We start from the raw sequence: 26,593 nt of genomic DNA on the forward strand, positions 1-26,593 counted from the left end.
CCGGGTTTCTAACGTGACTTCCGGTTGTCAGAATATCCCCCAGACGCGGCGGCTGCCTAGGGGAAACTGTGTGGTCTTAGGTCGCGGTGGCCCGGGTGGTGGTGGGCTCCGGGCGGGCTCGCGTCATCCTGCCCCCGCTGCAATGCATCCGCGGCGCCCGGACGGATTTGATGGCTTGGGCTACCGGGGCGGTGCCCGGGACGAGCAGGGCTTCGGCGGCGCTTTCCCTGCAAGGTCCTTCAGCACCGGGGCGGACCTGGGCCACTGGGTGACGACTCCCCCAGACATCCCCGGCAGCCGCAACCTGCACTGGGGCGAGAAGAGCCCCCCCTACGGCGTGCCCACCACCTCCACCCCGTACGAAGGCCCCACGGAAGAACCCTTTTCCACTGGCGGCGGCGGCGGTGTGCAGGGGCAGAGCAGTGGTGAGAAGCACGGGGACCGACGCAGCGCAGGGATGGTGGGTTAGTGGGGCGGCGGCTTGAGGCCTGCAGACCCCGGAAGCGGCGCAGAGGGTCCCGCCTCCTGCTCCTTCTCATCCTATCGCGCGCCACACCCTTTGCCCTCCTTCGTCCTCTGCCCCTGAAGCCGGCCTTCTCCCTCTTCCTCACGCAAACGAATTCTCCTGGATCAATTCCAAAAAAGACATCTGCCTTAGCTATGGGGTACATAGTAGGAATTTTTAGAGGTTTTGGTGTCCCAACTGATGGCCAGAGTTAAAAAGGAGTTTGGATTATTTACTGTTACCTGATTAACTTTGGCAGCTGTATTTTCTCGATTTAATTAATTAATGAATGTGTTTACTCGTAGTTTTGTGTTCTGAAGAGAGAAGCCTTTCAGCATAAGCAAATGTGGGTTCAAACTTGGTTGTGCCACTCGTAATCTGAACAACTTAACCTCTGTGAGCCCTCAGTTTTCTCATCTTTAAGATGTGTAGAAGAATCCAGTATGGCATACATAGGCAAAAAAAAAAAAAAAAAAAAAAGTTTCCTTCCTTTTCCTTTTTAAACACAGGAGTTTTATCTGCTTTTCAGATCCCCAGTCTAGAAAGTTTCCTTCCTATAATTTTCCCTTCTGCTTTCTTTCTTCTGACCTAAAAACTACATATAAAAGTTAGAAACACCGATACAATTTCAAGATAGGACTTTGGAATCATGACATAATTATTCTCTATGGGATATCAGAAAAGCTGCAACACTGCATAATGTACATATTTTCAACATCCTTTTTTATTCATAAAGAATAATAGCTACTTCTATTCTCCTGCAATTGTTAGAATAATAGATTAATGGTATTATTTAATATTAAATTTATTGTAGGTATCGGCTTTATTCTCATTTCCTCGACTTTGACTTGGAAATAAAATAATATTTATTCAACTAGGAAGAATAGACTTTAACGAATGCCTAGTGAGTAAATGAGAATGTGAAGAAGGATAGATGACTTACCTAGCTAATTGTCATACAATTAGCTTTTTGACTCTTCGCTGTTTTTTGTTTTTTGCTTTTTTCCCGTTGTGTCGTACTAGTCCCAATACTAGTCCAGAAGAATACTGGAAAGGTTTTACAAGTTATAAATCAAATAATTCAAAAATGCATATACCGTTGCTACACAGTTATCTTCTTAGGCAGTAAAGTTTATGTTTTTATCTTTTCATAAGTTATGCTTTGATGGTTACAATGAGGAAGAGTTCCTTGACACAACCAGGGGTTAATTTTGCAGCCGTAAGAGGTGTGTGAATGTTAATTTTGCAACAAACTTAGACACCAAAGAGATTTACACAGTAAACAAGAGTAAATCTTCCTAACACCTTCCAGAAAATGTTAGTAGCATTTTCTGTTACTGTTTGGGGATGATCTATACATATAAAAAGAGTAAGGTTGGGCGCGGTGGCTCACACCTGTAATCCCAGCACTTTGGGAGGCCGAGGAGGGCGGATCCCGAGGTCAGGATATCAAGACCATCCTGGCTAACATGGTGAAACCATAAATTAGCCAGATGTGGTGGCGGGCGTCTGTAGTCCCAGCTACTCGGGAGGCTGCGGCAGGAGAATGGCCTGAACCCAGGAGGCGGAGCTTGCAGTGAGCTGAGATCCCACCACTGCATTCCAGCCTGGGCGACAGAGCGAGACTCCGTCTCAAAACAAAACAAAAGGGTAAAATCTAAGGAAAAAGTGCCTTAGGTAGGTAAAAGAAGCTTTCTATTTAGCTTGTACATTTTTCTAGGGTGAACCGCGTAGTTTCCCAGGAACATGCTTAGGTGGCCTTGTTCTGATTGAAAGGGAATAGTGAGGGCAATTGCTTCATTTGAAAGAGAAGAAAGAATTGTAATTTGTGAATATTGTATTATAGTTAGAATTTAATGTCTGGTTCCCTGGGGTTGTAATAGTTCACTACTATGACTTTGAGTTTAGTCAGGAAGAAAGGCTTTTCTCTTCTGACATATGCATAGGAATGTTTCCAGCTGTGAACTTTTCCAGTAACACAACAGACATACCATCTGTAGTAGCACATACATATCCAGTAACCTACTCCGATTAATTAAACAGCTAGCCTCAAACTATTTAAAACTTGAAGAGATGGGGAAGAAGAGAACTGTATTTACCGATTTTGGTTATCCCTAAGTACCCTTTCAAATTAATAATTTAGAGGTGCTTTACTTGCAGTTATTGGTTTAATAAAGTGCTCTCCATCAGTAACAGTGAATAACTAGTTTTTACAGCATAGAAGGTAAAGTCGTAGGTAAAATATCAGCTGCGGCCAACCATAGAAAATTTTTTATTTGATTGGAATCAGAAGCTGAAAACTGCTAGCCCTTAGGTTCTGTCTGCATATTTGTTTCATTAGGCCCAGACAGTGTTTTAACAATTTCTGAAATAGTTGTCCAGGACTTCAAAATTGGAAGCTTTTCTATAAAATGAGAATATCTTTTTTTGAAAAAATTACAGCTTCAAAACCCTGGGCCCACACTGTCATGTGGCAACAATGAATTGGAGTTAAAGAGTAATTGTGCTTTAAAGGCTGTACACCTTGCAATTTGCCACAAACCCCAGCAGAGTCCTTCATTCATTTAAATTATTTCCCTGGCCCCATCAGAATTTGACTTTGAAGTTTAAATGAACAGCAGGTTAATAAAATAAATTTTTAAAAATTGTTTTTAGACTAAACCTAAATATTGGTTATCAGTAATCTTATTTTTTTATTTCTTTTTTTTTTTTTTTTACTTTAGAACAGCTGAATAGATTTGCTGGATTTGGTATTGGACTTGCAAGGTAATGTTTTATCTAAAGACGTTTAAAGCTTTTATTTATTTAATTTAGAGTTTTTCTTTAATTTATAATATTAAATGATTATTATTGCTTCCTTTAGGTTGTTTCTTTGAAGCAGCAGCTTAAATTTTGAATAATATTTTGCAGAAAAAAAAACATGATCATTATTTAAAACATATAATTTGATAGTTTTTCCAGTAAGGATAGACTAGTCATCCAATTTTATAAACACAAAGTAATTTTGTAATGAGTATTGTAATTGTTTTCATGGGTCTGTCCAAAGAATAAAATGAAGTGTAATCTTATCTCTCACCCATCAAAAAAAGTAATTTAGAATGGGGTTCATGAAGATCAAATGACTCTGCTGACAGGAACTTTGTTCATAGGACATTTTCTGAAAGAAATAAAAATTACATGGCATTTAATGATGCCATGTAATTGACATGGCATTTCCCACGTCAAACATATAGAGATCTAGTTTAATTTTATACTGTAGATATTAATATTATGTATTGTTTCCCTTACTTACCTGTTTGCAGATCTGGTTTTCATTCTTTTCATGGGTCTATCCAAAGAATAAAATGAAATGTAATCTGTCTCTCTCCCATCAAAAAAGTAATTGTGCATGGAGGCTTCTCTCTAAACATTCTAATGCTTATAAGATATTTAGCAGCATAGCATCTAGATTGTGTTCATAATCAGCGTTTGGTGATAGCATTACTTTATTTTATTTTTTTAATATCTAACGATCATTTTAAGAAAAGCCTTTAGTCTTGATTATTGTGATCCTTAGTGAAAACCATTTTCAAAAATATTGGAATTGCACAAAGCTTACATTTCATGCCATAATGATCACTATCATTTTAAACATTTTAACCAAGAAAAATACCTTATTTGCATTATTGAGCCCGAGGGTGTTAATGTCAATATAAATAAAATCTGTGTTTTCCATTCTGCTGGAGTTGTTTTTTGCTTCAATATTTATACTTAAAGCTTTGATTCATTTGATAGACTATTATTACATATAAATATGTGTGTACATGTATTTATATGTCACTCTGAGACCTGAAATCCACAGCTGTAATTGTTTTGTGGGGCACATTCTCAAATCAGAAATTTGATACATAAATATTAGTCAATTAACATGGTCATTAAGAATCTTATAATTTAAGGTTTATACTTAAATTTATACTTAAACCTTATAATTGAAGTGCATCAAAACCAACATTTTTAGAATGGGGTTCATGAAGATCAAATGGCTCTGCTGATAGGAATGTTGTTCATTGGATATTTTCTGAACGAAATAATTTGCAGCATTAAATGCCATTTAACTGATGTGTCATTTCCCATATTAAACAAACAGAGATCTAGTTTCATCTTACACTACAGACATTACTATTATGTATTATGTATTGTTTCCCTTATTTACTAGTATGCAGATCTGGTTTTCATTCATTTCATATTGAATTTTGTTATGGGTAGAATCATTTGCAAACATTTCTAGACATTTTTAAAGATCTGTTTAATTTTTTTAAGAATGGAAAACAAAGTAATGCATGATTCTTCAGGCAAGAATAATTTCAGAAAGATACATGTTGTAAATTTAATTTGTCTCTATGTAGACATACATATATATAAATTATTTTTATATAGTCTCTTTACAGAAAATGTATTGGCACATCCTTGCATTGTTCTACGCCGCCAATGTCAGGTAAATGTCATTTCTTTGATCTTTTGAAGCAATACTTCTGACCTTAATATGAAGGGCAGAACTTACATAAATGACATGAAACCAGGTAATTGTTACTTCATGTGAAATGTTCCGAACTTTTTGGTCTCAAAACCTCTTTAAAGTCTTAAAAAAATATTGAGGATCCTAAATAACTTTGGTTTATTTTGGTCATATCTGCTGATATTTACCATTTCAGAAATTAAAATTGGGAAAATTTCAATGTATCTATATAATTCATTAAAATAATACATCTATTAGTAAGATAATATATTTTTATGAAAGTATTTTGCATTTTTGCAAATATTTTTAACACCTGACATAATAGGAGAGAGCCAGTTTCTCTCATATGCTTCTGCAGTCAATCTGTTGCATCACGTGGTTTTTGAAAGAAGCAAGGAAGTTTAGTCTTGTACACATGTGTAGTTGAAAGCAGGAGAGGAGTATATTATATTCTTTTGAGATAATTGTGGGTATTCTTTGCAATTGCACCAAAACTCACTGTGTGGTAGTTTCTTAAAGGTTATTTGCAATGTGAAATCAGAAATCATTTTAGTGAACTCTTTACACTTTGTTACATTAAAAAATCTATTTAATTATACTGCATCTTGAATAGATATTTTTACTTATGCATGATTCTGTATAATTGTGCATAAGTTATTTGAAAAATATTGACCAAATGAGTTATATAGATCTTCCTGATGTTAAGACATTTGATTATAAAATATCAAAAAATCATCTTCATTAAAAATACTACTGATCTCACTAGAAAAGTCTTTAAGTATTGTCGGCTCTTGACGATGGATATAGATTTTCCAAAATTCTGAGTTTTACTTGAAAATTCAAACTTATCATTGACAATAAATACTGTTAGTTATTTTTGTTTTAATCAACAATCTCACTTTGTTTATTTTTTAAAATATGTCTGTCCTAAGGGTGAATAGGTATAGTCTGTCAATGAGTTTTTCTAAGTAAAAATGATGTTCCGTGAAAAAAGTGGCTAGTTCAGCTTGCAATTCTATCATACAAGTGCTTTCCTCATGACAGCAATCTTACTTCCTTATGTAACACACAAAATATTAATTAGAAAGAGGATGTGTACTCAAAGGTCAAGGATTCATAAAATTAACATTTTGTTACTTCATCATCAAGGATATCCCTATATGAAGGTTGCTTTTTTCTCCCTATGGGTAAATGAGGTGAAAAATACTGTAAGTACGAAAATACAGTTTGATGGTGCTGCCTCAATTTGTGCTAATGAGCTGGGAGTTTTACCTACCATTGCTTTTGTACCATTAGTGAACATAGCAAGACAGTGAAAAAAGCAAATGATATCTTAGTAATCATTAGGAAAATAATTTTGAACTTGTCAAGCCACTGAAAGGGTAATGGGACTCTCAGGAGTCAGTGGACCCCACTTGCAAACTCTGTTATAACCCACTTTTTGTTTGTTTGTTTGAGACAGAGTCTCGCTTTGTTGCCCAGGTAGGAGTGCAGGGGCGCGATCTCAGCTCACTGCAACCTCCGCCTCCCGGGTTCACGCCATTCTCCTGCCTCAGCCTCCCAAGTAGCTGGAACTACAGGCGCCCGCCACCACGCCCAGCTAATTTTTTCTATTTTTTTAGGAGAGACGGGGTTTCACCGTGTTAGCCAGGATGGTCTCGATCTCCTGACCCCATGATCCGCCTGCCTCAGCCTCCCAAAGTGCTGGGGTTACAGGCGTGAGCCACCGTGCCCGGCCTGTTATAACCCACTTTCTTTGTAAAGTAATGCTTCCTATGTTTGTTTGCTGTTAGAGTTCAAAACAGTATAAATCATTATAAATTAATCTGTTCATGCTTAGCACTGAAAAGTGTGTATACAGAAATACCATTAAAATAGCATTGACTGTGTGTGCCACAGAACAGTGTATTTCCGATATATATTTACATTGTAGTAATATTAACATGGAGAGCCAATGGACACGTTATATATAAGTAACAAATACATTATTTTTAAATGTTTTATGAAATAATACCATTAGAATGTAATACATTCTAATATTTTATTATTTCACATAATAAATATTGTTTTGACACTCCCCCAATTGATTTCATATACCAGTCAGTTACCACGTATAGTTTGAAAAATGCTTGCCTAAAATGAACATGAGTTGGGAGATGTAATTCAATTCTTTAAGGCAATACAAATATCAAATAAGACCCTCTTTATTATATAGTCTACAGTACTGTGTGTATTATGCATTGGTCTTCAGATTGTATTTATATAACCGTACATACTGTACTTTTAATAGGTTATTTAAAGCACTTTTAAGAGTAATTTTGCTCATGTGTAATTTATGTTGACTTTGGAATTAACTTTTGTTTATACTGCAATTCTACCATATATCTTTCATGGCTCTGTTATTTCCTGACAAAACATTAACAGAAAAAAATCATGAAATATCTTTTTTACAGGTTAATTACCATGCCCAGCATTACCACCTCACTCCATTTACAGTCATCAATATTATGTACAGTTTCAACAAAACTCAGGTGAGAATTTTGTCTATGGATTCTATTAAAGGTTTATATAAGTGTCATTTGGGCTTAGTAATCATTAAAGCAATAATAATTACTTTCAATTTGGTCAATAAAACATCTTAACTGTTGTAGTAAAACTAAAGTAGCACAACAATATGTTTTTGAATCTTTCAAAATTTAATTTAGCAAAAGTACAAATTAATTCATTTAGCAAAACCACAAAGAGCTGTGTTAAGATGATGTCTCTGCTATCAAGAGGCTCCTATTTATTCATGGAGACAAGATCTTAAACAGAAGATTGTGCCGCAGTAAGATAAAGGTAATACTAGAAGTACAGAATGCTGTCAGAATACAAAAGAGAAGTATTTTATCAAAACTGGGCTTGGGCTCAGTGTATGCCTGGGAAAAACTTTGGGAAAAGAAAGGCCCGAATTGTGTGCTTCTTGTTGAGAAGGCTAACTTTTCATGATGAAGATAGAGAAAAGGTTTTTAAAGTAATGTGTGAAGGCCGAAGACAAAGAGAGATCATAATGTTTGAGAATGGATTTAATAGAGTACAATGGGAGCTTGAAGTGGGGGTTGAAGAGTAACAGAAAGATGAAAAAGTAGCCAGAGAAGTAAGCAGGATCCAGATTCTAAAGCACCTTCTAAGAACTGCACGCTAGATCTTAAAAGCTACAGGAGTACTGTTGAAGGTGTTTTAGCCATGACCAAAGTATCTCGAAGAGCTTTGGATTGTTTGGCAATATCTATCAAAATTTAAAATGTATGTGTTCTTTGACTTACTAATTTCACTTCCAGGAACTTGTCCCACATAGATGTGCACATATATATGCAAAAATATGTATACAAGGATGTCCTATGACATTGCATATAATAGACTGGAAATGATTAAATGTCCATCACTAGGGTACCAGTGAAATAATTATGGTATATTATGGTGAAACACCTTGTAACCTTTAAAAATAAGAGGGTAGCTCTGTGTATACTAATGTAGAATGATCTCCAGGATATTTTTTATGTTTCAAGATAACACCACCTGTTAAAAATACACAAAACAAACAGATTTCTATAACACACACAGAGATATACTTGTATATGCATGGATTATCTCGAGGATAAATTGTGAAACTGCTGCTGAGGACTGGGATGAAAAGGAGACAGACTTTCAACTGATACCCTATTGCTTCTTTTTAATGCTATCATGTATATCTATTAATAACATAGATAAATAATAGGGGTATTACTGATAGTATTATGCAAAGGGGCAAAACGAGAGACAGTGAAACTTGTAGTCAAATTGATATAAAGTAATAGTGTTAAGTATGGAGAAGAGCATGGATTTGTAAGATACTAAGGGAGTAGAATTTGTAGAACCTGGGGACTGATTAGATAGGAACAGTGAGAGAAAAATGTTTTCTAGATATATTATTTGGACACAAGGGTGATGAAGCTGCTATCTAGGGAAATAGGAAATACAGCAGAGAAGGAAAGAATTGGTGTGGTATGAGTGAGTATGATTGGGTTAAGTTGTGGATATGTAAGTTTCAAGTTACCTTGTGTCATCCACAGGACAGGACTAGTGGGGAGTTGAATATATAGATGTTAGGGACAAATTAGTTAATCATTAGGGCTTTTAATTAATAGGAATGTTCTTCTCGGCCTAAATATAACCTTAAAATGATATAAAATTAATTTAATTATAGTTCTCTACTAATATTTCTATTAGAATAATGTTTTATTGGAAAATATCTACACAATATCAAGTTTTATTAAGATCTTTTCTGTTTCAGATGTAGGTATTAACAGAAATAACCATGAATTTTGTTCATTTTAGGGACCTAGAGCCCTGTGGAAAGGAATGGGAAGTACATTTATTGTCCAGGGAGTCACACTTGGAGCAGAAGGCATAATTAGTGAATTTACACCTTTGCCAAGGTACCTTTTTTAGCATTTCTTCAGTGTTAGTTTCATGTTGTGATTCGTTTTTAGATTCAGGTGGTACATGTGCAGGCTTGTTACATGGGTATATTGTGTGATGCTGAAGTTTGGACTTCTAATGACCTTCTCATCCAACAATTCCCAATTGTGTAAACATCATACCCAATAGGTAGTTTTCAACCCTTGTCCCCATCCCTCCCCTATTATATTGTTTTAAAAGTAAGTAAAAAATGTCTTGAATCTGAAAACTTGTCTGACGTAACTAAAAGAAGAAACAATAAAATTAATTATATCTTATTAAATTAGTATGTGATAAAGAAAATGTGTCTTGGCTTAGTATTATTGAGATGTATCTTTCAGCTTCTACTGCTATGTGCCAGCAACTGCCAGCTGAGGAACAAATGTGGGTATGTGAGCAATTCCCGCTCTTTAAGTATTCAGTTTAGTGAAGGAGACACATGTAAGCAAGAAGAGGTAACATGTCCAATGTCATGGGGTTGGACAGTCTAGATAATAAAAAGAAGTGTCTTATGCTCGGAATATTGGGTATGTATGAAATGGAATATGAGGAAAAGAAGCTGAGGTGCTACATTACAATACAATTGTGCCTTTGTAAGTTTATTCTCTGTGGGGTTGGAATATGTTTCTTTTTTTCAATATATAGATGTTCTGATCAAGATATATTCAAATGGCAGTGTAAAATAAATGGAATAGTATAGACAGATTTATGGAGATCTATTGTAATAATCTAGGCGAGACTGAGAAGGTTCTGAACTGTGGAGCAGAACAGAAAGGGATGAGCTGGCTAGATATTTCTGAAGTATAATTGATGGTCATTGTGTTAGCTTGGTAATTGGAGATAGGAGACAATGAGTTGTCAGTAGTGACTGAGATTTCTAGATTGGAAAATGTTAACCAAGATGGAGAATTCAAGAAGAAGAAAAAGTTGGAGTAGGGAAGAAGATAAAGAATTTATCTTTCAATAAATGAAGTTGGAGATTCTTGCAAGACATCGAGGGAGGGGAACATGTCTAATATTTGGTTGGAACCATGGATCAGAGTTAAAAAAAAAAAAAAAATTGAAGCAGAGGCAGAGCTTTGGGTATTGTGGCATAAAAGTAGCAGTTGAAGCTTGGGATAGATGAAATCACCTAAGGAGAAAGTGTAGATTAAATGAATAAAATGGACCAAGGACAGAATCCTAGGCATACATGTGTGCCGTGTGTGTGTTGGGCGGGGGTGGAGGGGTAGTTGGGGGAGATAATGAGAGACATTAGAGAGGTCCTCAGAACAAATTGGAAATAGCATAAGATGTAGGACAATCATGTTCTTGAAACCAAAAATGGGAGAATTAGAATTGTAGATACATTTGAGAGAGAGGTAGAGAAATTAGGGAAATTTGCTTTCAGGTGTCTCTTTTCTCTGTGAAGCAGGATACAGGGTTATTTGGTGAAAAAATGAAGCACTGGCGTTGTAGTAGAAAAGCATGAGAGGAATGATACACATTTGGGACAATCACAATGATGGGTAACAAAGGAATCTTACAAAGAGTATATGAAAGGAATGTTAATAGGTAATATTGGAAATTAGAAATTTTTAAGGTGCTATTTGGCATTACTCTGTGATTTTCTATATCAGCACTATATTTTTGTATATCATCCTATTGATAATATTAAAGGCTTTGGAATGGTTTGAAAATCCAAATTTATTGTCTGGCAGGGTGGATTTTTTGGATTGTTAAAGAAGTAAGATAGTTGAAGGCATAGCTACTAGAGTAACACATATGCCCAATGTTGGGATTTAGTCCTTATAGGGAAGGAAATGAAAGCAAGAGAAAATGATATTAAGCTTTTTTCCAATGTGATTTCTTTTGAAGGACCTCATAGTCCTGAAGTTCCTTAAATAAAGCTTTGCTAAAAGGTTTGAAACAAAACAAAGATTAGAAAGGTCAGCAACATTTGGGTAGCTCAGTTTCTTGTTTTATTCTTTAAAAATCTGTATTTCTTTGTTTGGCTAACTATTCACTTTATTGCTTTTATATCACTAGATAAGATCTCAAGTTAGTACTTATAGTCAAATATTCTTGAAATTATCTAACAAACAGTTCTATAAAAAATTAACAAAAATGCAGGAAATTCCATTTGGTAGCGTGAAAAAAATTCAATGCAGTTGTTCCTCGTATCTCTGGGGGATTGATTCCAGCACCCCCAGTGGATACTAAAATCCAGAGATGCTGGAAGTCCCTTTTATAAAATGGTGTTGTATTTGCATACAACCTCTGCACAACCTCCTGTATACTTTAAATCATTTCTTGATTCCCTATAATACCAAATACAATGTAAATGCTATGTAAATAGTTGTTGTGTATTGTTTAGGGAATAATGACAAGAAAAAAAAAAACTCGGTACACATTCAGTACAGATGCAACTATCTCTTTTATAAATAAATACTTTAAATCCACAGTTGCCCAAATCCATGTATGTGGAACCCATGGGTATGGAGGGTTGACTATATTTGCAACCGGAACACTATTGGTTCAGGTCCTGGCTATTTCACTTTTTATTTCTGGGACCTTAGGCAAGTAATGTTGCCTCTGTAAAGCAGAGATTAAGGAATAACATTAATTTCAGGTTACAGGGAAGACAAAAATAGGAATGGGAAGGCATAGGACTTTATAAAATTTTATCATCTAACTTTCTTAGTAGACAGACATGTCAACTGAGTGGGAATATATTTTCATCATTTTGAATCTTTCTAAAGAAGACAAAATAGTAACCTCTATTGCATTTTTCTACTTGGATAATTTTGGTGATAAGCCCCAATCATTAATTCATTCATTTACTTAGCTAACATTTCCTGAGTACTTACTATGTGCCAGGTTCTAAGCTAAAAACCGGTTTACAATGAGGAAAGGAAACAAAAGGTAACTGTTGCCAGGAAGCTCAGAATCTAATAAAAGTACATTCACTAAGAACAATAATTCCATTAATGAATAATTGCAAATTGAAATTTGTTTTCTGAAAGAAAAGAATATAGTTCCATGAAAGTATTAAAGGGCTAGAAAGTGTCCCTAGTAACATGACACTTAAAGTAGATCAGAGTGGTAATTAGGAGGTACATACCAATTTGTATAAAAATGCTATTGCAGTGGGGAGCATAGAGAATTCAGGTGTAACTGAGAGAAGGCTCAACATGGCTGGAGCTCTGGCCAGGGGTAAGGTACAGAGCAGGTGGGAGCCAGAACATGTGTGGCCCTGCAGGCCATTATAAGAATATTGAAGAGGTTCAGTAAGGTCAGTGACATCAGGTTTGTTTTCAAAGGGTCATTGTAACTGTAGATGAAAAGGTTGCATGAGGACTGAAGTGAATAAAAGGAGACATCTTAGTATTCTATTACAATAATAAAGGTGAGAAATGATAGTGGCTAAGATCAGCGTGGTATCTTTTGAGATAGAGGTAAGTGGATAGTTTTGAAATATACTTAGGTCAAATTGAGGGAATTTGGTGATGCTTTAGGAATGGTAGATGAGAGAGAAGGCAGTATCAAGGATGACTTCTTGTATTGGGCTTGTGTAATTAGTTGTCAAATGAAGCTGTTTTTTGAAGTATAGTGTGAATATCTTTTAAAAAATTATTTATTCTTCTTTGGGCAGATTTGACCTTTCCTATTAATGGGAAGAAGGCAGAGTTGTGGCAAACAAGGTCACTAAACATTAAAAGCAGTTCACAGAAGCTACTACATAAGGAGGATGAGCTGTGAGGTCTCCTAGCCTGGGGTTTTTTAATTGCATAACAATTACTAGGTAGAACAGGGGAGATAGTATAGATATGCCAACATTTAGTTTTTTTACAAAGTTTATGATCAAATCAGAGAGAAAAACAGCAGATCTCTAGTGTTCATTAAATCAGCAAATTTATAATTTCTCAGTAGTATTACTTTTTAACAAAGTATTTATTACCCAGGATCATCATGTGTGATCTCTTTATCTACTGCTAAACCCTTCCCAATCCTCTCCCCCAGTTGGAGTGAGTTAAACCATGTGTCATTCTACCCCACAGTACCCTTTACTTAATTTACATGTGGCTTTTTTCATACTGTTAATGTGAGGTAGGAGTTCCTGTAACCAAGGCCACCTGTGTGGTTCAGTCTCTCACAAAACCCATTTGGTTGAACTCCAACTTAGTTTTGACTCATCACACATTTGTGGTTATACCATTGTAAACATCTTGTAGTCTTTCTCCAACAGTTCCCTCTGAATTTGCTTATTTTAAACACATGTTATTTTAAACACAATGAAATCTTCCTCAAATTCAGTAGATTTCCTTTCTGATTAACAGTTCCTGAGTAGGGAACACTGAAAGAGTTTAAGTAGAAAAGAAAGATTTTAAGTTAGACTTTAGGACAAGTGCATTTTCAGTGCTTTTATCATATCCACATGGAGTAGGCCCATGATATGGGGCTGGCATATAATGAATTCTTAACTGAAGGTAAATTAATTTTGGAGATTTTGTAGTTCTAACCCTAGAGACGAGGGTCCCTAGGGAAGAAGGATACCCTATGGTGGAAGAAGAGGGCCTGAACCTTAGGAACTCCAACAAGGTTTGGCTGGGTTAAGAAAGGTGATCCTGAAAAGGAGTTAGGAGAGACCAGAAGAAGGCAGGATAAAAACCAACAGAGAATGGGCTAGTGGAGTACAGGGGCAAAGAGTGCTTCCAGGAGAGAAGAACACGAGGCTCTGATGGCTGCTGAAATGTCAGATAAGGTAGAGACTTAAAAACGTCCATCAGATTTAATGACATGGAGATTACTGGAGACTTTGGCAAGAGCTGTCTTTGTTCAAAACCAATCTGAAGTGGGTTCAGAGGTGAATGGGAAAGTATGGACATGGAAACAGCAAGTTTAGAACGTTGGCTCTGACTAGGATTGATGAAGAGAAGTAACTGGAAGATGAGGGGTTTAGGGTAGGTTGGGGAAGTGTTTTTTTTAGGTTTTGTTTTTTTTTTAATGAGGATAGCTATTTGACCATTTGAAAATTAAAGACTACTAAATTAGAGTTATTTTAGAATTTTATTGCTTTTTGTGTTGATTATGCATAGGAGTATGTATTTTGATCTGTTAAATGAAAAACTAGACTGTTTTGAGAAAAGCAAGGTACTCGAATAAATTTTATTGATTTTTTTTTTTTTGCATATTAGCGAGGGCATCTTTTGCTTGAAAATAGTTCATTTAGATATATTTATATGTTTAGTATTTGATAATGAATTATACAAAGGTTTAATGACAAGATTTTACATTTACCCTCAACTGACGCTTTTAAGTATGCTTACTTAAATTTCTAGAGCTGTAATAGTAAATTTTACCCATTTTATAAAGTAGTAGAGAACATACAAGGAAGAGTCCCAAAAACATTTTTTAAATACTTGGTTTTAAATCTCCTTTTCTTTTATCTTAATGATCTTAATAATTAGCAGTAGTCATCAAAGGGGAGGTAATTCAGAATTGACAGTTGTATTTAAAGGGGAGGCTATCCAGTCCTTAATGTTTACGACAATTTTATACTTAAAATTGATGTCATCATAAACTCTGGTAATACTTTCTGAGGCCATGAGTATTAGTTGTGCCAAGATGATTTACAAAGCATGTAACATATTTTGTTTTATAATCATAAAGTAACTTTCCATAAGATGGGAGGCCTAATCTATTTTTTATATTTTTCGACTTAATCATTGAATAATATGATTTCAGCTACATTGTGTTGTTCAGGCCAAATAAATATGCTAATAGTAATTTAATCAGAGTTTGGCCCAGAAGGTGCTCTAAGGTCTTAGAAATCAGGGGTAGTTGTTCTATTGTCTGAAAGTCTCTGATGTACGTACTCCTTTATATGCTGTTGTTTTTCAAATTCAGTCATTTGAAATAGAAAACATTTTTCTAGAGTCCTGTTGTAGCCATGATGGAATGAGTACCAATTCCATCAGAGGAACTGGTGGTAGCAAGTCTTATCTTTATTTTGCACTTCCCTGTTTTTTTTTTTTCTCTTTTTCTTTTCATTTTTCTCCTATCTCCGCTGCCTTTTTATTTTTTTCTTCTTAGTTACATTTTTCTTTTTTTTCTTTTTCTTTTTTTTTTTTTTACTCTCTGTAATCTTGACTCTTTTGGACTTTTCTCGTGATAGAACTTACTCCCTTTTTTCCCCTTTGGTTCTATTTCATTTCAGCTTGCCTCCCTCCCTCCCTCCCTTCCTTCTTTCTTTCTTTTTTTTTTTTTCTTTCTTCCTTTTTTTTTCTTTCTTTTCTTGTTTTCTAAAAGTAACCAAACTAGCAGACAGAATGCACACAATCCTAGACCTTGGTTCCAGACCTGGCGTTTTGCCTGTTTCCTTTGAACATTTCCCTGTGATCTTTTTGACCCTGATTTTTCTCATCAGTAAGACAAGTGTGACAGTATCTCCTCTGCTTATCTTACAAGATTCTTCTTTGTATCAAATAAGATGAGAGGCAGTACAGGCAGAGAGTACAGAGGTGTAGAACACAGTTCCACAGTAACATGTTACTTGGGTTTGGGTAAGTTATTAATCCCCTCTGATCCTATCTCCTCATCTATGAAATGGAGAAAATAGGGTTATTATGAAGATTAGAAATAGTTCATGCAAAGCACTTTGCATAGTAATGGCATTTAGTAGGTGCTCACAAAGATATTAGAATATAATGGTCACGAAATTATGTACTTGTACTAAGTAAAGATCCTTCGGAAATTAGGTACTACATAAATGTAATGTGTCAGCCTGCATTAGAGTTACTTAATTTAAAAAAAAAAAATCCCATTCTTATATACTTTGTAAAGCCTTTTAAAATCCTGTTCTTTGTTTCCATATCTATTCTCTTTCTTTTAACCTATCATCTTAATTTTCTTCACTTTCTCATGTTTACTTTCATAATCAGTTGTGCCTCTTGCTTCTCTGCCAGTCCCTTCTATCAGCACATATGAAAACACCTTGTATTTTTTTTTTCCTCTTAAACCATCACAGTTGTTTACCCTGTGTTCCAGAAAAGAAAATGTTCACCATTAGAATATATTTCTCCTACAGATTAAAAAAAAGTAGAAGTTGATTATTGTTTTGAAAATTGCACTAATTCCAGATGTTTTAAGTAACATGGCTTTTGTTTTATTTAAGTTTATTTTTATGTTTTAGGGAGGTTTTACATAAATGGAGTCCTAAACAAATAGGAGAACACCTTCTACTGAAATCGTAAGTATCAAAAAATGGCTTTTTTTTTTGGACATTTTCACTAATTTTATAGTATTAGAACTGGAAACAAATCTTATAAATAACTGTAGAGAAGGAAATTAGAGCAGTGAAATGTTTGTGGGACTAGAACTTCAAAGGACAAGTAACAGAGTTTAGGAATAAATCTTGAAATATATATTATCTTTAAAATAAATCTTACCAATTTGAAAGGCTGGAATCACAGACTGATTTTGTGTGTGTATTCTTAGGAAGTTAGCATGGGTCTCCAATATATTTAACCCGGATTTTCAAGGAAAGTATAACTATTTTATTGTTAATCAGAGATACAAATGTATTTGTATGGTGATGAGCAAACCCAAAAAACGTTAGTGACATTGAAATGTAGTCCTAAAGGCACTTAGTGATTTTACAACGGTAACCATTTTTGTAGATTAGAATTTTATTCTTCACTTTTTAATTTTTTTTTGAAGATTGTGAATTGGAAATCCCCCAGCTTGCTGGCTCCCTCAATGGGACATTCCAGCACATTATTACTTAGTGATGTTCCATTCACCTTGAAAACCACTACTTGCCAGGACCTGGCCCATAAGGGTTAGGTAAGTCCCACCTTGATATTATTTTGAATAACTATATTTTGCAGGCTTGCAAAGTTGTAATATTACTCTGTCTAAATATTGGTGATAGAAAACAACTTTGCAAAGCTGTATAATGTTGTTTTTTTAATAATAAAAGGGGACTTCACTCACCATTGAAGACTGGCCTAACTCTGCTGGATGGGAAATCTGGGAATTGATATAAGAGGATAGTAACAGAAAAGTTTACTTGCTCAAATATCATTAAAAAGGCAAACTATGGAATGGATCCCTCATCCTAAATTTTAAGTTTTAGATTTATAGGCTGCATTAGCTATGTGTAGGTAGATGTCCAATCTATTTTCATTGCAGGCTGTCCTTGTTTTGTCATTTGATTTTTTCATTTCTGTTGAATAAAGCATCCTATGTTACAGGTTTCTGAAGTTAGAATTTTTAGGCTATAGGTATTAATTAATAGTTGAAAACGTTAAAAAGATTATTCTAGCTTGACTATAAATTATGTTGGCATATTAAAGCAGATATTAAAAAAATGCGTATAAGCACCTTGTTTCAATATACTGATAAATTTCTTTTAATTTCTATAGCCTAACTTATGTGGTGGCAATGCCTTTTTATTCAGCAAGTCTGATTGAAACAGTGCAGGTGAGCTTTTTTTTTTTACTGTCATTCTTTTTATTTAAGAATAGTTTTTGGACTATTCAGTATATTGTATATATCTAATATTTCAGCAGAAAATTTTAAGACTATGTCTTAAAATGTTTATTTTATAAATATCACAGTTATATCACACATTGCTTGTCTGTATATTTCCATTGCCATCTTAAGTCACACTGCTAGTTTTAATTACTTTTGTCCTTTCCGTAGGCAACTATACTCTTCATTTAGACATCTCAGAACACAGCCTATAACTTGCTCTGAAAACAAAGAATCTATAAACTTTTTAAGGCCCTTACATACAACCCAGATGGTTATGGCTTATCATTGGACAGTAAATTAAAAATTACCTGAGAATAAACATGTTGGATAATCATCCAAACACGAAGCAGGTTGTCCCCACAGGTAGTTTACTGACAGGATTCTTTTTAAATATGCCTTTAAGTAACATTTGATACTATTGGGTGGGGTAAATACTACAAAGCTGAAGCAATTTTCTGCCAGCACTTTAAATTCTGTTTGCTTGTGTTACTATTCCTAACCACATGGTGGCGCTTCAAGTACATTTAATTAAATGTCTTACCCTTCTTCCTACACTTAAAACTGTAAGATGAAGGTAGTTTTTACTTCACCTGTATACAAAATCCCACTATTTTTACACATGTCTTCTATTTCCACATCAGATCCTCTAGCATATTCTTTTCTCTAGTATATGTGAGTGCCCTCTCTGTAGAAACTCCCACTGGATCAGCCTTTGCTCTTCTAATTATTCTTCTCTACCTTGTATCTTTTCTGGCTGTATCATTCATCTTTGATTTATTATTTATTGTTGTTATTATTATTATTATTATCATTTCTGTTAGAACTAACTTCAGTTAACTGAAGTTAATGTCTTACGACCCAAATAATACTTTCCCTCCTTCCCCTTGCATTTGGCATTGTGTTAAATAAATGATACAATTTTTGTATGGTACTATAGAATTTACAGAGTTGTCACTTGTATGAGATAGCTTCATTTTAAAGATAAGGGAAAAATGTCAGGAAAGTAATTATTTAAGGAAAAACAACTAAGCAGAATGATTTATTGGGGAAAACAACTTTTAGCTTGAGACAGACCCATTATCACATTTCTCTGCTTAAATTAGACCTGGGACTTTAGACAGATTTCTTACCTTTATAATTTTCTTATCCATAAATTGTGAATAGTATTTTAATAACTGAGGTGTAACATTGAATGAGTTATTTATGTAAGTGCCCGGCTCACTATGTGATAGTGTTTGTTCTGTGTATGTTTTTTTTTTTTTTAACCCAGTATTTACCTCGTTTCCTGCTTCAAGTTCCACCTGCTAACGCCTTTTGATTTCTTTTGTCTGCTTTTCTAGAACTCTTTTTTCTTGAGATTTCTCTCTCTTGAACATCTTTTTTCAATAACCCCTTTGCCATCTCTTCTGTTATATCTTAAAGCTCAATCCTTGACCCTCTGTTTTTTTATCCTATACTCATTATTCTGGAAGAGCTAATTTATTCACAGGAATCACTTTAGTTCTAATCTTATGTGAGTTAAATCTTCAGACTCAACTTATAAAAATAATCTCATCTGTCCCTCTAAAAATTAACTTCCTTTAGAACCTCTTCTCCCTGGCAATATATTAATGATACTATTGTTATCTTCACACTAAAGACTCAAAACTTTAGTTTTTGTTTTAGGAAAGATTTTATTTTTACATTTCTTTCATCCTTCATAATTACCCAGTCATCATGAACTTTGTAGTGATCTATTTCTTCATTAAGAATCCTTGAGGCCTAGGTGGGTGGATCATGAGGTCAGGAGTTCGAGACCAGCCTGGCCAACAAAGTGAAATCCCATCTCTACTAAAAATACAAAAATTAGCCGGGCATGGTGGCAGGCGCCTGTTGTCCCAGCTATTTGGGAGGCTGAGGTGGAAGAATAGGTTGAACCCGGGAGGCAGAGGTTTCAGTGAGCTGAAATCACGCCACTGTACTCCAGCCTGGGCGACAGACTGAGACTCTGTCTTTTCAAAAAAAAAAAAAAAAAAGTCCTTGTACTCGTCCCTGCATTTTAAAAGTCAATTCTGTGTACTCATACAAGATTGTTTTTAAGTTGCAATGCTTATATATCCTTTTACTGATTAGGGATTCATATTGACTCATATTCCCTAAAATAAACTTCAGACTTATTATAATTTTAAATAAAGGTTTTAATTACATCACTTTACCTTTCAGATTATCTTCCTTAACTGCTAAACTTAAAAAAAAAAATTATCAAATATCTATTGAGTACTTGCCTGTATCACGTACTGTGATAGACCCTGGGGATGCAACAGCAAACAAAAACAAATTGCTCTGCTCTCATAGCACTTATATTCTTATGGGGAAAGTAGACATAAACAACTAAATATAAGGTATATTTCATGGTGATTAACTGCTAAAGAGAGCAAAAATAAAGAAAGGAAGGCAAATAGGATGTGTAATGGTGGGGGGGGCAGTTAATATTTTTTTAAGAAGATAAGTAAAGGCCTCACTGAGAAGGTGACATTTGTGTAAAGATCAACATGGATATTTGTGAGAATATTCTAAGGGAAGGCAAGTGCAAACACCCTTACATGGGACTGTGTCATGTGTGTTGTGTCATACATGCTTGAGAAGTAGGAAGGATGCCGATATGGTTGGTGCTAACTAAGCACAAAATAAGCAAATGTTGAGTTTTATTTAGAGGGAAAGCAAGTGCAAAAACTGTTAGGTGGGACTGTGTCATGTGTGTTGTATCTTGCATGCTTGAGAAGTAGAAAGGAAGCTGTTATGGTTGGTGCTAACTAAGCACGGGGAGAATACAGGAGATGAGGCCTGAGTGGTAAGAGAGGACCAGATTATATAGGACATGGTAAATCATTATAATAACTGGGCTTTTGTTTGGGAAGGAGGGAAAGTCTTTGATAGGTTTGAGCAGAACGGTGGTGTGATCTGACTTACATCTTTATTAGGATCTCTTTGACTGTTGTATTAAAAATAAACCAGCGGGAAGGAGGTCAGGGTCAGAAGTAGGAAGATGGATTAGAAGGCTAGGCAAGCTCATTGTAGTCTCATAGTTTTAAATATCATCTATTTACTAAGGACACCCACATTTATAATACAATGCTTCTCCACTTACAATGGGATTACATCCCAATAAACCTGTCATAAATTTGAAAACATAAGTTGAGATATCGTCGAAACCATCTGTAGGTCCATTGTGTACCTTTTTCCTGTAATTTCTATTTTGAACTCCATTTGGAGTTAATTGACTTAACATTTCTGAACTCTTGATCTTCACCAGATTGCTACTCTGGCAGTTTTTCAACTCAATAAAAGGCAATGCTATTCCCCCCAGTTCCTCTGTACAACCACCTTGGGGTTATCCTTGACCCTTCTCTTGCATACCCCAAATGCAATTCACCAGTAATTCCCATAGACTTTGATTTTAGGACAAAAGCACAATTGAACCACTTTACTTCTGTTGCCACTTTCTAGTCCAAGCCACCATCATCCCTTTACTGGATGATTCCAGTAACTTTTGAACTGGCTTTTCAACTGATCTTGTCCTCCTTTGCACAACAGCCAGTATTCTTTTAAAATATAAATTATGTCATGTCCATCTTCTGCTTAAAATCAACCCATTATTTCCCATCTGACTAGAAGCCAAAGTCTACAGAGCAGTCTATAAGGCATGATATAGCCCCTGGCTACCTTATAAATTTCATCTGCTACTCTTCTGCAGTCATTGCTGCAGCCAAAGTGCCTTTTAGCAAGTTCTTTTCTATCTGTCTATACCTCGGTAATCCATATCAAACTTTCTCATTCATATCCCCAAAATTCTACAAAAGCAGACATTGCAGGTGATAATGAGACTAACATTTATTGAGTGACTCCTAAGTGCCAAGCCTTTTTTCATTTAATATTCACAACAACCCTGTGCATGAAAAGTAGATAATGGTCATTTCCATTTTTGTAGAATGGGAAACTCTGCTTAGGAGAAGTTAAGTAATTTGACAATAGTTGCATAGTCAGTAAGTAATGGAGGCAGGATTTAAACATGTTTAAGAACTATAAGCACCATAGTGTCTCCTTAAGCATTACATAGTTATTGCCTTTTCACAAGTTCTAAGAAGTTTCTTGAGATGTATCCACCTACATATCTCCCTAGTCTCCCTACCCCAATAAGATTAACTCCGAACTTCACTGATAGCAGTTTCATGAGATTTTATTTGAAAAAAAATCTGATGCCTAGATAACAGTTAAAGTCTGCAAATCATGGATGTTTCCCTCTTCCGTCACTATGTTAGGATTTAAAAGGAACCTAGAAAGAGTCCTTTTTCTGTGGCAAAATAAGCAAATGTTAAGTTTTACTTGTTCATTTTTATTTCAGAGTGAGATAATTCGAGATAATACTGGCATTTTGGAATGTGTTAAAGAAGGAATTGGAAGAGTGATAGGCATGGGAGTGCCTCACAGCAAACGACTTCTTCCGCTTCTTTCCTTGATCTTCCCTACGGTGCTTCATGGAGTTCTTCATTACATCATCAGCTCAGTTATTCAGAAATTTGTCCTACTAATTCTAAAGAGAAAGACTTACAATAGCCACCTAGCTGAGAGCACTAGCCCTGTGCAGAGTATGTTGGATGCTTATTTTCCAGAACTTATTGCTAACTTTGCTGCCAGTCTTTGTTCTGACGTTATACTTTACCCATTGGAAACAGTTTTGCACCGCCTTCACATTCAAGGAACACGCACAATAATTGACAATACAGACCTTGGCTATGAAGTGCTTCCAATTAATACACAGTATGAGGGAATGAGAGACTGTATCAATACCATAAGGCAGGAGGAAGGAGTGTTTGGTTTTTATAAAGGGTTTGGTGCTGTTATAATACAGTACACACTGCATGCAGCTGTTTTACAGATTACCAAAATTATTTACTCTACACTTCTTCAAAATAACATTTGAGATTTAGGTTCCCTCACTGAGTAGTCTGGAAGATATAATCTGGATAATTTGCTATAAAGTTATGAGGGATAAAAGTGAAATACTGGGGAAGAAAATGGATTGGAAAGTAAAATTGGTACAAAAGCCCATGCTGATTATCTTGACTTTGTTTTTTAAGGCATAGGTACATATTTTGGATCAAAACTCTTCCAAATCTGAAAACTCAATAAAAATAACACTTATTAAATTCTAGTTAGTGTAGCACTCATGGTGAAGTAAACATGATCCTAGGCAGAAGCAAAATTTTATTACAAAATCTAAAAACTTTATAGAGTTGAATCTATTTCATCTGACTTAAATATTCATTAAATGTTTATTTTACCTTCTAGATTGATGTTGGTATAGTATCCTTAATACAGTGTAGTGTGTTAATGTCCTTAATACAATCGGGAGATTTTTACCTTTAAGCAAATAAATGACATCATTATTGAAAAAGACTTAAGGGATGATTAGATTTGGCAATCTGTAAGCAGGAGTAAAAAGGTTTTAAATTGCATTGTCACTATATAACTATCTTAATGGCTATATATATTGATTTTATAAAGCCATTTATGTAGACACATGTAACTTGGAATTTCCTTCATCCCTACACGTTTTCTACACTTACATCACCTTATTGCATAAAACGAAGTCATGCACTTTCTACTTGAACATCAAAATATCAAAAGCCAAGGTACCCAAAAGATGCAAGTCAGAGACAACATCCTTGTCCATATCCAAACCCAGTGTTTCAGTGCTAGCAACTTAATTTATCATACATTTATAGAGTTTGGTTTGCTTTGCTACTTATGTGAATCATCGGACTGTTTTTAGAGCCACTCTTAAGAGAGAATATAAAAAATCATGACAATTACTACTGTTTCCAAATTTACAAATTGTGTACTTAAGTGAACCTCATTTACCTTTTATGTCTGAATGGCTTGTCTGAGAGGAAACAAAATTAAAATTCATCTGGGAATTTGTGCCTCTTGTCTACTATATAGTCATCACTAGATAATGCCTTCCGTTTTTATTTTCTTTCAGTTTTTGCTTTAAATTTTGTTTTCCAAAATAGATGTACATGGAGGGAAAAGCAATTATTCTTATCACCTTTTATTTAAACTTCTTTAGATGAATACTGAAGAAAAATCCAAAGCTTAAAGGAAATATGCCCTTGTGTTTTATGGGTGGGGAAAAAGTACATTTCAACATATAATAAGCAAAAAAAAAAATTCATCAGTTTAATAAAAACATTTTGTCTGTTCCTAAATGTAATTTGGTGGGTTAAGCACTTTGTATAGTAAAATGACATGTGTTTGCTGTATCATTAGACATTTTAAAGTTTTATTTCTTCACATGAATAATCACAGTTGTATCACGAACCATTTAGCTCTCTGAACACAGTGACTTTGCACTGATATTGTCCAACCAAGAATGCATAGTAACTGAAATTGTACTTGCTAAATGTCACAGAAATGGTTACTTTTTGCAAATAGTAGTGTTGGAACAAAAAAGTGATACGCAAAAAGTGTAAAAACCGTAATAAGTAGCAAATCTCCCCTATGTGTGTGTGTGTGGTTACTGAAACACCTACATTTTCCATTTTTAAATTCACCAAGAGGGGGTAAATAAACACTACTGATCACATTTTATATTTTATGGTGAATATTTTAGATTAAGGTTTACTTTGTCAAACCAATAGCATTTAAATTGCTTTCAATTAAGATAGTTTCAGATAAGAGTAAACCAGAAAATTTCAAGTTTAAAAAATTTCTAGAAAAGAATCTGAATAGAATCAAGTATTTACTAACGAAAATCCATAGGATGCTTTATTTAGCTAAAAATTAAATATTTCAGGATATTTGTTGGAAGTTAGCTGAAAATAGTTACATAAATTCATTTTATTGTGGAATAATTATCAGACCGATAGGCTGAACCACACACGTAAGGTTGATCTTATTTTCCTTTTTGGAGAAAGGGAATACAAATTAACATTAAAATTGAAACATAGGAAGTAAAATATGAGTAATTTTTTACTACCATTCCAAATTAGTTGAAACAAAATCTTGAATGGTCAAGCACTTAAATTTAAGCTAGCCAAGTATGTTGCACTGAATTTTGAAAAGAGTGAGTGAGATAACCATAAGATACACTCTTTCCCTTTTTAAAATTGTTATTTTTCTTTAACGTAGGTGCCAAATCAAATATCCATGGGCTACACTTCTTAAGATAATAACAGCTCAAAATAGTATTTTTTTAATTCAATAGAACTAAGAGCATTATGAAAAAGATTCTATTAAATATTCCACAGGCCCATTGGTCCTCTTATATAAGCCAGATTTTGGCCACTGAGCTTGTGATACACTTGCCTTACATTGTAGGGTTTCTTAATTTGAGTCAAGTATACTGAAAGCAATTAAAAACTGGTAAATATTAATTTACTGTGTAAAGTGAACTTATGAATTAACTGACTAAATACATGTGTGTAGACCTTCCTGAAATGCCATTCTCAATTTTATTTTGTGGGCTCTTAAAAAAATTATCTGGGTTAATAAGGTTATCTATTAAAGCCTCCAAAATCTCAGCACGAGATGTTATAAATATGAAATAGTAGAAACAAGTAACTTGAAAGTGGGTATTTGATACCTTAGCTGGTGTTTTCAGAAACATACAGAACTGGAGAGGTGAGAACTTGCTTACTTTGGCAGATGTACCTGACTACTCACAACTGTCATTTTAGCAGCAGCTTTGTTAAAACTGCACAAAGCATTCACTTTATTGAGTACAAATGCTGTAGTATTTCTACCTAAGTGTTAGTATATCCGTTCATGAAATGAAAAAAAAAAATGATGCTTTATATTTGTTGTATCAACTGAGGTTGTGGAGGATGTTTGTCCACTGATATTTTGAAACAGAAAAGACTACTTTGTCAGCTTCTAATAAGGTAGCCAGGTTTGAATTATTTTCAAAATTTATATAAGCAAATAAAATCTGTTGGTAACAATTCACATTGCACTAGAATTTGAATGATACCATTGTTGGCATTTCTGTTTCTCTTTCGAGTAGTTGTAAATAATCTCTTTTTCTCATATAAACTGAATGTGTAATGTCTTACTCTTCAGTCATTTAGTATCAGTGATAATGGTACCAAGTTGTATAGCAGAGTAACAAAATCATGATTTGACAATTAAATTTACATATTGCCTCACCTAGAGATGTTTTGTCTGTACAACTTTTTCTTTTTTTTAAGTTTGTCTTACTGTTACTTTAAATGTTTTGGGTAAATTGTGTAATATGAAAAGTTCAATAAAATGTTGAAATAAAACCAATGTTTTTCTCCTACTGATGTGAGAGAACTATTCAGGCTAGTGGTTAGAGATGAATTATATTTTTTTAGGTAGAAATGAAGATCAACAAAAATATGTGAAGTTAAACTTTTTTGCACACTGTTTTTAAAAATCTCTATAGCTTCCTCACAACATCCCTGTGACAGTTTTTGGAGTTGTGCTGTTTGATTAAGAATGAAATAGATACAGAGAGGCGGTGATTTGTCCTGCATTTCGCAACTGGGAGAGTAACAACAGAAAAATGACAAGTAGGCAGCTCGAGATTCCCA

At 34.6% G+C, this 26,593-nt stretch overlaps 1 protein-coding gene across 1 annotated transcript; it reads left to right on the forward strand.

Moving 5' to 3' along the window:
* The first annotated feature begins 41 nt into the window (after positions 1 to 41).
* SLC25A46 (solute carrier family 25 member 46) lies at positions 42 to 26,302 on the forward strand. Its single transcript, XM_005557497.4, has 8 exons — positions 42 to 425; positions 3,229 to 3,271; positions 4,922 to 4,979; positions 7,454 to 7,531; positions 9,357 to 9,457; positions 16,654 to 16,710; positions 17,888 to 17,945; positions 22,381 to 26,302. Exons 1-8 carry the CDS (start codon positions 143 to 145, stop codon positions 22,957 to 22,959), a joined length of 1,257 nt encoding a protein of 418 aa, XP_005557554.1. The 5' UTR covers positions 42 to 142; the 3' UTR covers positions 22,960 to 26,302.
* Positions 26,303 to 26,593: the final 291 nt, after the last annotated feature.

The sequence above is a fragment of the Macaca fascicularis genome, chromosome 6, assembly GCF_037993035.2.
Source record: "Macaca fascicularis isolate 582-1 chromosome 6, T2T-MFA8v1.1".
NCBI classification, from domain to species: Eukaryota; Metazoa; Chordata; class Mammalia; order Primates; family Cercopithecidae; genus Macaca; species Macaca fascicularis.

What these genes read in the sequence shown, in the direction of transcription:
- SLC25A46 (XM_005557497.4), top strand. Translation starts at nt 143, where the DNA reads ATGCATCCGCGGCGCCCGGACGGATTTGATGGCTTGGGCTACCGGGGC. An exon ending in TGTGCAGGGGCAGAGCAGTG is followed by an intron (nt 426 to 3,228) that starts GTGAGAAGCACG and finishes TTTTTACTTTAG; the next exon opens with AACAGCTGAATAGATTTGCT. An exon ending in TTCTACGCCGCCAATGTCAG is followed by an intron (nt 4,980 to 7,453) that starts GTAAATGTCATT and finishes TCTTTTTTACAG; the next exon opens with GTTAATTACCATGCCCAGCA.